This window comes from Zingiber officinale, chromosome 6B (assembly GCF_018446385.1).
Source record: "Zingiber officinale cultivar Zhangliang chromosome 6B, Zo_v1.1, whole genome shotgun sequence".
NCBI lineage: Eukaryota > Viridiplantae > Streptophyta > Magnoliopsida > Zingiberales > Zingiberaceae > Zingiber > Zingiber officinale.
Genome location: NC_055996.1, coordinates 129,273,873 through 129,284,860, shown reverse-complemented (window position 1 = coordinate 129,284,860; position 10,988 = coordinate 129,273,873). Strand labels below are relative to the sequence as shown.

The 10,988-nt window shown below is 38.5% G+C and overlaps 2 protein-coding genes across 3 annotated transcripts; one reads left to right on the top strand and one right to left on the bottom strand.

Moving 5' to 3' along the window:
• Positions 1-223: 223 nt before the first annotated feature.
• Positions 224-2,420, top strand: LOC121989501 (thioredoxin-like 3-1, chloroplastic). Of its 2 annotated transcripts, XM_042543588.1 has the most exons (6): positions 224-719; positions 858-932; positions 1,340-1,406; positions 1,530-1,547; positions 1,635-1,703; positions 2,286-2,420. In XM_042543588.1, exons 1-6 carry the CDS (start codon positions 415-417, stop codon positions 2,289-2,291), a joined length of 540 nt encoding a protein of 179 aa, XP_042399522.1. In that variant the 5' UTR covers positions 224-414; the 3' UTR covers positions 2,292-2,420. The 2 variants fall into 2 exon arrangements, with proteins under 2 accessions (XP_042399522.1, XP_042399521.1); XM_042543587.1 differs by lacking the exon at positions 2,286-2,420 and having other exon boundaries at positions 1,635-1,918.
• On the bottom strand, positions 2,104-3,666 carry LOC121989500 (zinc finger protein 8-like). The gene has a single exon (XM_042543586.1). The coding sequence runs from the start codon at positions 2,952-2,954 to the stop codon at positions 2,268-2,270; it is 687 nt and encodes a 228-aa protein (XP_042399520.1). The 5' UTR covers positions 2,955-3,666; the 3' UTR covers positions 2,104-2,267.
• Between the last annotated feature and the right edge of the window lie 7,322 nt (positions 3,667-10,988).

Sequence of the window (10,988 nt, the reverse complement as noted above, 5' to 3'; positions counted from 1 at the left end):
TAATTAAATTTAGTGAAAAATATATATATATCATTTCACATGTGTTTTCAAGTGATAATTTAGATGGGTAAATTACAAGTAATTCGATATTATTAAAAAAAATCATAATTAATAATTTTGTAAAGTTCGGGGTGGGGGTGCCACATTGCCATCTCTTTCTTTTCTTTCTCTGGGTCCCACTCCTACCTGCTTTTTGCCCTCTTCAAGATAAGCCTTTTCCACAGTTCCACTCCTCCGTAAGTGACGTCATCATAAACCAACAGGCACGAAGTGCCAGTGGCAGCCATTTGCCGAGTTCTATCCATTCACGCAACCAGATCGCCGCCGCCGCCGCCGCCGCCTCATCTCCCATCTTCCTTTCCACGCTTCCGCTCCGTCTCTCCTCCGATCGGATCTGCTCCCCGTGGCCAAAAGATGGCGGCTCTGGCCCCGACTTCTTGTTTGCTCTACCGAGAGTTGTGCCACCGGGAACTGGGAACGCCCCCTTTAAGCAGCGGCGGAGCCTGCTCCTCGGTGGCCATCTGCGGCGGAGGCGTCGATTCCTCGCGGCCGGGGCGTGGGAGACGGGCGAGGTCGAGAGGGGAGGTGAAGGCGGGACCTTTCTGGCAGAGCGCGTCCCGGCCGACGTCGATCGAGATGGAAGCAATCGCGAGTATGGAGGACTTCGATCGGATCCTTGCGGCTTCGCAGGAGATTTCTCAAGTCGTCATCGTTGATTGGTTAGTACCCATCTCACGTTAAATAACCTAGTTCATGTTTACCCTATTCTTGATGCGAAAATCATCAATTTGCGGGTTATTCCGTTTCCAATTTAAGTAATCTTGTGATTTGCACCATTAATCAATGTTCTGCATCAGGATGGCTACTTGGTGTCGCAAATGCATTTATCTCAAACCAAAGCTCGAAAAGCTTGCTGCGGAATACCATCCAAGGTAAAATACAATCTTTTTCATTGTTATATATAATAGATATGATTTCTGGATTGTAAAATTGCAGAACTTTGTTGTTGTTAGTTTCAATTTCTAGCTGCAGCTCTCCAATTCCATCAGCTAAGATGAACCCTAGAAAAGTTGAGTAGAAGTTTACACACTTCAATTGATCATTATAAACTTGACAATTCACCCCAATTTTTAATAATTTGGGGACACAGACAGGGTATAGTTTCAATTTCTGGCTGCAGCACTCCAATTCACATCAATGATCATTATAAACTTGTAAATTTATTGAAACTTAGTAACGTAACATCGCCGAAGATTGAGAAAACCTTTGGATGATGCTCTAAACATTGTGCATTGATGAATGAAAATGGTGATTCTAATTCGAATTTTGACATTGACAGAGTTAAGTTCTACTTTGTGGATGTCAATAAAGTTCCTCAAGCACTGGTTAAGCGAGGGAACATCTCAGTGAGTTAATTTAAAACCTCTTTATTAGTTCGTAGTTGGTTTATGCTAGTTGAACAAGGACTTATTTTCTCTGTGTCTGCATTGCTTCGATCGACCGACGCTTCTCGGGCTACTCCTCTCTAGAAAATGCCAACTATTCAGGTGAATATGAGCATTTCTTGTTCTATCTTAGTTCCCTTCCTGAATTGTTTTGTCTAAAGAGATAATTGAATATGGTGGAGAATGCAGCTCTGGAAGGATGGAGAATGGAAAGCCGAGGTGATCGGAGGACATAAAGCATGGCTCGTCTTGGACGAGGTTCGTGAAATGATCCAAAAACATTTGTGATACCTCGTATATATAGATCTCCTTCTTCTCTTTTTGCATAGTCTAAAATGTATGTTCAAATCTATTACTGAAACTTTGTGTTCTTATGTTCATAAGATAAAGCTCAAATTTAAACTCCAAATGGATTGACTGTGAACTAGCTCATTGATCAATGAGTTCTTCCAATTCAATTCCACATTTTCTCATTTACAGCTAATTGCTTGAACATTAATTGTATATATGTGGAGGTTAATTTTATGAACAAAGAATTAATTAATAACTTCACCACGCAATTAGTCTTAAACCTTGATTATAATTAAAATGTCTCTTAATAAATAAAAAAGTTAATTCTCCTTGGCATGCATGGGACCACGTAATTTAATATGGACTTTGCAGATAGCAATTAAAGTGTTGATAAATTATTCTGATTTTAATAATCACGCGTCAAATAATTGGTTAATTGATATATGTGAAGATAAAAAAAAAGGCAAAAAATTGCTATTTAAGAACTAGCTCTGTTATGATCAGATCATGTTAATTAATTAATGGAGTAACTTACAAATGCAAATCCAGACTTAAATTGTTCTTGGAATTACTGGAATCGAAGACACTCGGAGAAGCTAAGGAAGAAGATGAGGAACCAGCACGGCCATTGGCGCCTCCTTCGGCCGGCCTGAAAAGAGGTTGCAGGGTCGGGACTTTCCACTTCCCCGGCAGCGCCGCCGCCGTTGTTGCCGATGTGCGGTGGGGGATGCGACTGCCATCTGTCCATGGAGGTGACGGGTGGCGAGAAGGCGATGGAGAAGGGTGGTGGTACTGGAAGCGGGCGGATGTGCCGAGGTGGCTGCGAGCGGGCGGGTAGTTGAGGTGGGTCGCAGGGGAGAAGGCGGCTGCGGGGTGGCGCCGGAGATGGTGCTCCGCGGCGGCGACGGCCATGGCGGCGGAGTGGAGGTGAGTGATCTTGCCGTGCTGGCGCTCGCGCTTGTGCGCGTTCTGGTGGCCGCCGAGCGCCTGCGACGTGGGGAACATGCGGCCGCAGTAGTGGCACCCGAACCTGCGCGCGTTCTCCTCGCCGCCGGAGTGGACATCGATGCCGAAGAGCCGCACGGCGCCGGCGGCAGGGCTCGTCGAATTATCATGCTCCGGCGCGGAGGCGCAGAGGAAGGGTAGCTCGCAGAAAGAGTCGACAGTGGCCGCCTTAATGAAGTCGATCGGCGGCGGCGGAAGCTCTCGGTCGGCCATGGGGATGCTCGAGATGGGAGAGAAGAAGGAAGTGGGAGAGAGCAGTGAGTAAGTATGGCGTTCTTTATTTCCTTCTTCAGCTCTTCTTTAATAAAATCTCTTTACTCGCATTTGAGGGATAAAGCGTGTTGGCGCCGGTGGGGCCCAGTGAGCTAGCTACGGCTGACAGTTGATGGCCCTAAACCCATAACTCCTACTTGAACTCAACTCGAACTCAATGTCTCAATCGAATCCTAAGCACTAGCTAGGATGTCACTTCCTTCCTTACTCGTTGCCCCTTCTACACCAATCAGGATTCTCTGGACTGCAAAATATCAATCAGGATCTTTTGGATAGCATTTTGTGGTCCAGAGGATGGACCACAAAAGATTATTGGACCTTTTGAATGAATCTTATCTATTTAACAGATGGAATCCATTCGAAAAGATCAATTTATGAAGTGGTTCATCCTCTGGACATAAAATGTAGTCCAGAGGATCTGCTCTCCTTCTACACTCAAAGTAGCACGCCCGAGAGTGTGTTTGTACACTTGTATCATTTAAAATCAACTAATAACATACCACCAATCGATAATTTATACGCTAATTTTATCAAAACAATGAGTAGTAGTCTAGTTCAGGGTCGATATGCTAGTCCTATTCGACGACTTTGCTAAATCACGAGCCAAGGGCGATACGATCAAATTCAAAATTGGTTTTCAAAACATGGTTAGGTTTTGAGACAGGCAAGGGTTTGTCTGGTGGTACAGGATTCTTGTATGGCTGTTAGGTAGACCCGACCCCGGGCCGGGTCTGGCCCGGACCCGGCCCGGGCCCGTAACCGGGTCAACGGGCCGGTTGCCCGTTGACCCGGTTCGCCGGGTCGAACCGCCGGTTAACCGGCGGTTTTTTTTTTTTTTTTAAACGGCTTGAACCGCCGGTTAACCGCGATTCATAGCCGTTGGAACCGCCGGTTAACCGCGGTTCGTAGCCATTGGGAGGGTTTTTAGGTATTTTTTTCAACGGTTAGGATCATTTGACCGTTTTGATCAATGGCTATGATTTAGTGTCCATTACTATCAAAACTCTATAAATAGAGAGCTTATTTCATCATTTTCACACACATCTTCTCTACTCTTAATCTCATTTTCGTATTCTCTAATCTTTCGTTTCTTTCAATTACAATGGAAGGAGGCCGCGGAGGTGCATCATCTCGAGCTCGGAAGGGAAAGCAAATAATGAATCCACGGGAGGAGGACCCCAACATTCAATCCACCGATGATGAGATCGAGCATCTTCCGAATCCGACACCCGACACACAAGGAAGTACCGATGCAATTACTTCTAAGGTTCGGGAACTTCCTCCTCTAAAATCTTCTATTTTACTAAACATTTTGAGAAGGTCACTCTTCCGTCGGGAGAAATGCGTGCAAAATACAAATTTCAAGCCGCGGCGGCTATGGGTCGTTGAAACGACATGTAGAAACGAAGCACCCGACGGAATATGGACTCGACCGTTCTCAAACACAATTATCAAGATTTTCTTCAACTAGCGGTAGTACTGATTCCGGTTTATTTTATATTCGGATAATAAATTAAGAGAATCATTAGCTAAATTTGTTTCCGTAGAACATCTTTCTTTTAGTTTTGGATCTAAATGCACATTTGAAGATTTTGTAAAGAATCTCTTAATCCATGTGCTAAACGTGTTCCTAGGACTACACTTACTCGTACAATTAAAAAATTAGTAAAACAAGGAAAAAAGAATTTAATTGATGAATTTAGTAAATTAGATAATAAAGTTTCTTTATGTTCCGATATTTGGAGTGATCATTGGCAAACACATTCGTATATGGGTGTGACTTGCCATTGGATCGATAACTCTTGGAATCTCCAAAAAAGATTATTAGCTTATAGAGTTTTTGATGAATCACATAATGCTCATAATATCGCACAATTATTATGTTTAATTTTAGAAGAATATGGTTTAACTCATAAAATATTTTCAATATCATTAAATAATGCTAGTTCTAATACCGCTTGTATAGATGATCTAAAATTTGTTTGTCAACCTATTATTGGAGGTTTATTTTTTCATATTCGTTGTGTATGCCATGTTTTAAATTTATGTGTTCAAGATTGTTTAAAAATTTTAGAAAGTTATATTAAACCAATTAGAATTGCAATTTCTTATTTATGGTCTCATCCATCTATAATGAAACAATGGGGTAGGTTTTGTAAAATTAATGGAATGAGACCTAAAAAATTTCCACGTGATGTACCAACACGTTGGAATTCAACATACCAATTATTACAAGATTCATTTCAATATAAAGAATTATTATGTTCATTTTTTGCACAAAACACTAATGCTAATATATATTTATTTTCACAACAATGGAATATTTGTAGTAGTATTTGTGAAATTTTAAAAGTATTTAATGATGCAACCGAACAACTTTCCGGTGTTTATTATCCCACTGCTCAATTAGTTTTAGAAAATTTTTCTAATATAGTATTAGTTTTAAATGAACATATTAATAATGAATCTTTATCTCCTTGCATCTTAGCTATGAAAACTAAATGGGAAAAAATTTTTTATTTAATTCCTGAAATTTATTTAATTGCATTTGCTTTAGATCCTAGATTTAAATTAGAAGTTTTACAAGAAATGTTAACTTTATATTATGATGCTTTAATTCCAATTAAAGATTCTTCTTCCCCTGATCCAGCTAATATTATATATAATGTTAGAATTTATTTATATGATATTTATAATCAATATTATGCAAAATATGGAACACAAATTAATATTTCTGAAATTCAACAAACTACTAGTAGTAATTTAAAACTTACAAAAGCACAACTCTTATTAAAAGAACGGACAAAACGTCCACGGGGATCCTCAAGTTCCACACAGGAACTTGAGAATTATTTTACGACTTCTTTTGATTTTAATGAAGCAGATAGCGAAAACTTCGATATCTTAAAGTGGTGGTCACTTGAGGCGCAAAGCTTTCCTGTTCTCTCCGTGATCGCAAAAGAAATTTTAGCTTGTCCAATGTCAATTGTTGCGGGAGCAGACAGCTAGCTGCAACATATTAGATGAACGACGATCAACTTTGTCTCGACTCATTGGAAGCCCAAGCATTTGGACGATTGGACCGGAGCGGAGAAAAGAATCCAAGGAATGCAACTTTCGGATGACGAAGTTGAAGATTTTGATATCGAAATACAACAGGAACAGGAAATGGAAGTGAATGAAAATGTAAAAGGATAAAAATGTAAAAGAACTACGTGGGCTTTGATTCCCCTAAAGGGATACGTAGGCAACTTAAATAAGTGCAAGCCCTTTTTTTAATAAATTTTAATTTCTAATTTTTAATGTTTAATGTTTAATTTTTAATTTTTAATTTTTATTAACATATTAATCTTGAACCGTGACGAACCGTGACGAACCGTGAACCGAACCGTGAACCGGCGGTTCTGAACCGTGAACCGTAACCGTCTTGGGCGGTTAAGGTTAAGGGTCGACCTGCCTGGAACCGTCGAACCGGCGGTTCCGAACCGTCGAACCGTCGGTTCCGAACCGTGGTCAGGTCTACTGTTAGGTTACTTTCTCTGGATCAGTGCTGTAAGTGGACCTCTTCAATTGCTAGCTCCATGATTAAATACAACGGTGAGTTTGGACTTTGGAACTAGTCACTTAAACCATGGATGGAATAGGAATGAATGAGGAACAGTAGTTCTCTGTCATTCAAATCATTTAAAAGTTTGCTCATTTTCCAAGGAAGGAAAATCATTGTGTTGGGACTCTTCTTTAGTTTTTGTCTGTCGGTGGAGTTGATGATCCTAATACTTAGGTTATCTATACCAGACAGATTTGAGTGATTAGTGAATGTTCGCAAGGTCTAAACCTAGAGTCGTCGAAACTAGAGACCTACATTAGAAATACATACGAGACGTAAATTGTTTTAATCTATCGATTTACCAAGTCAGTTAGTCGAGTCCTGATCTATTTCCTTGCTGCGAAGTTTGCTTCTGTTTCCGGATGCTTTTTTAGGTTTGAAAGTGTAGTGTAGTGTAGTGACAAAGAGAAGGCAGGGAGCACAGTGCAAACAAACAACCCCAGCATAGAGGAGTTACAATGGCAGAAGAATTGATTCATTCTGTTTTCAAAACCGTTAATTCGATTTAGGTCAGACGTGGGTCAGTTCCTGTCATTATTTGCCCAACTAGATTCCCTAAGGCGTAGACAGTGCACGGTGTAAATTGGTATTGCCAAGGATAATCTTCTGCATCCAACCAACAGAGTTACCTAACACTTGACCATATTAACTTTAATTAATAGGGTAAACTGGCCCACGTGTGGTGCAGTCATAAAGGTTGTAACTATTAAATACTTATTATAATAGGTACTTTTAGTTGTTGTATCATGATCGTTATAATAATTTATTAATTTTGTTTTATGTATAACTTTTTGTTTCTGTATAATTTTTTGTTTCTGTGTAGTTATTATTGTGAGAGCAATCGATGTTCAGAGTTTTGATATATATTTAATAATATATTAATAGAGATTAATAAGATAAGAAGTCTACGAGTGATTAATTTTAAAAGAAAGTCCTAATTATAATTAGAATCTTAACTACAGTTAAATAAAGAAAATTGTTAACTACAATTAGCTAAAAGAAAATTTTAACTATGATTAGATAAAGAAAAGTCCTAATTAAAATTAGGCAAGTAAAAAGTCATAATTGGAGATTAAGAAAGGGTGAGTAATCTACCAAATTACTAGTAAGCCCAAGCAAGTCAAGATGATCAATTTTGGCAAAAAAAAAAAAAAAAAAAAAACTTCTAGGGAAGGTAATCTTAGGTAATGGAAACTTTTGGAAAAGCAAAGTCTAAGCAAATGTGACCGATAAATTTTCGGTCAATCGCTTGCAGTCGACCGAACTAACAAATCTTGAATACTGCTAACTCTGTTTTACTTTACTATATCTCTTTATACTAACTTAGTGTTACAAGAAAATCTTAGTCGGTCAGATTAATTAGATGTTAAGCAAGACTAGTGAAAGTCCATGTTTGACAGGTAAGTTGAGATAAACTCTTGTGCGTTTGTTCAAGTCATCGTGTATAACCTTGGTTATGGGAAATAAAATATAACATAATATTATTTGGTTCGACCTAGGTAGGGGTGTAATCGAGCCGAGTCAAGCCGAACTCTTAAATATTTGAGTTTGACTCGTTTATAATATAACCGAGCTTTAGCTTTATTTAACGAATATATTTATAACTCACTAACTTATTCGAGCTTTTATCGAACCTAAACGAACTTAATAAATATAAATTATAAATTTAAATATTTAATAAAAACTAAATTATATATTTAGCAAAAAACTATAATATTCTTATTTAAATTTATAATTTTATTCTAATAAATAATTTTAATATATTTATCTATATTTTTTATAATTATAGTGTAAAATATATAAATTCAACATCCAAACTATTATTTTTTTATTTAAAAGTTGATTCATGAGCTTACTAACGAACATGTTCACGAGCTAATGAGCGAAGTATTGTGAAGCTTAAGCTTAGTTTCTTTATCTTAACGAGCATCATTAAACGAGTTCAAACGAACTTTTATTAAATCGAGTTTCAAATAACTCATGAACGGCTTAATTCATTTATATCCCTAAACCTAGGTAATACAATAAAAATTTATTTATTTAAAAATTTTAATATATAATCTAATTTAATATTTTATTGTATTATCCTTCATTACCAAATCAATTATTATTATTATTATTATTATTATTAAAATTTATGTTTTTTTTAACTTTTACAAATTTTTTTCTTTTTCCATTATATATTTTTCTACTGTAATATTTTCTCTTTTTAAAACTTATTTTACTTTACGTTTTTTTCTCATGGAATCTTACGTTTTTTTTCACTCTTGTTTTTTATTTAACTTTACATTTTTTTTTCTTTACACATTACGTTATATATATATATATTTATTGTTCTGTCCGAAAGTCGATAAGATGGAATGTTAGGATGTGACGCTACCATTGACTACCTGTAGACTCCACTCGGACCTGCAATACAAACTACGTCACTGTCGAGCCATGGAAGGGGTCCCCCCGTGTTGGCCGTCGTATGCTCAAGTCCGTCATCGACGATGAAGTATAAGATGAAGCAACAAGAAGACTAACGCAAATAGTGAATATCGCATACCTCCGCCGATGCTTGGACTCTCCTTTATATAGAGCTCTTGTAGCGTACGTGCACGCTCCCCAAGGCGAGCACACTTCCCAAAGTATTTCTTGAAAAGACATGTCATTAAAGTGTCCCTGACACAGTACCGTAACGGGCCGAGCATATCTCTGAAGTGATAGTGGAAGCTTCCGCCGTACGATCTTCTGACTGTCCATGCCCGACGTCGGCGGCACTAACTCCCAAAAGGATGTCGCTGGATATCAGAGGGAGTGTATTGCTAGGCCGAGCGGGTTGGCCGCTCGGGCGAAATTTAGCCACTTTGGTGGGTTGTCCGGTCGGCCAGAACCTCGCTATTCCTGCACGTATGTCCGCTCGACCGAATGTCCACTTTGCCACTACCGAGACATGCTGTCAGGCCGAGCGAGGTACCCGCTCGGCCAAAGTTGAACTCTGCTAATGTAGAGCTTTCCTGTCTGGCTGAGCGGGGTAGCCGCTCGGCCCAGCTTCTGCACCTCGTTTCCTCCTCCGTTCGGCGTCCAATAATCATTCGAGCGTCGGTCGTTTGACTCCTCCCCGTGTCGAAGGCGGTGGCAGATCGGGGTCTTCCCCCCGGTCGAGGCACGCTTCGCCCGATCGGCCAATGCTATCCGTGCGTTGACTGCCTTGACTTTGACCTCCACTTGGGTAGCGGGGTGGACCCCTCTCATATATATATATATATATTCAAAAATACAAATTTATTTTAAAAATAAAATATCACATATTTTTATTTTTTATTTAATTTTTATAATTTAAAATAATTTTTTTAATAAAAAATTTAGAGGTATTTTTTACCAAAGTATAAATATCGGAGGATATTTTTAGCTAAAAAATTTCGTTAACCCCAGAATCAAGAAAAATCTCACTTTTTCGAAAATTTTCAATTTCAGATTGCATGCCCCTTTTGTTGACGTATCGGATATGAATCATTATTCGGGAATCGTCGATTACCTAAACCAAACAAGATTTTTATTGATAATCTTGGATAGATAACAAATGTCATCAAGGATACCCCCCAACCAAATGCACCCTTAGAGTGGAGTAGTGAGGTCGTATCCTAATTAGGATAAACCTTAAGCAACGATCTAACTGAAGAAACCAACAGAGGTTTCTAAATTGAGTTCAAGATGGGCATGACTGTCATATAAATTTATGCATCTCTATTATCTATTGTCTAACTCTGTTTTGCAGGATCATCATTTGCATTGTTTCTGTGCTAACTTTATACAGAAAAGTAAAGCATTGACCGAGGGGTTCAGTCAACTGATCCAAAGGGATAAGCACAAGCAAGATTTTGTTGGTTGCTACTCGGAAAACCTAGAAGTTCCACTGTACAAAAATTTTGTACAAAGGTCTGAACCTTTTCCTAGCTACCATGTGTTCTTTTAAATTAAATTTTGGATCGCCTGCGAAACTTAACACGTTTGATCCAAAACTTAATCTATTTGTTCTTTTAGGTTTTGACTTGGATCTCCTGCGAAACTTAACACGTTCGACCCAAGTCACCTTAAGTTATTAATTCCATTAAATATTAATTTCCATAATTGGTTCCCAGTACTGACGTGGCGAGGCACATGACCTTCTTGGATATGGGAGCAACCACCACCGACTAGACAAAACCTCTTATGGAAAGCTAATATTTAATTTCCTAAAATAACTTTAGGTTAACCGAAAAGAACAATCAAATCACAAGGAAAAATAAAACAAAAGAACACAACATCGAAAAATATATTCGAAATACTAGAATCGTAAGCCTCTTGTATTTGGTATTATTTCCAAAAATAACTAGTATGATGCG

Bases quoted from the DNA above. Each gene is read 5' to 3' on its own strand.
- LOC121989500 (XM_042543586.1), bottom strand. From the start codon at position 2,954: ATGGCCGACCGAGAGCTTCCGCCGCCGCCGATCGACTTCATTAAGGCG.
- LOC121989501 (XM_042543587.1), top strand. From the start codon at position 415: ATGGCGGCTCTGGCCCCGACTTCTTGTTTGCTCTACCGAGAGTTGTGC. The intron at 720-857 runs GTTAGTACCCAT...GTTCTGCATCAG, and splicing joins CAAGTCGTCATCGTTGATTG to GATGGCTACTTGGTGTCGCA. The intron at 933-1,339 runs GTAAAATACAAT...TGACATTGACAG, and splicing joins GCTGCGGAATACCATCCAAG to AGTTAAGTTCTACTTTGTGG.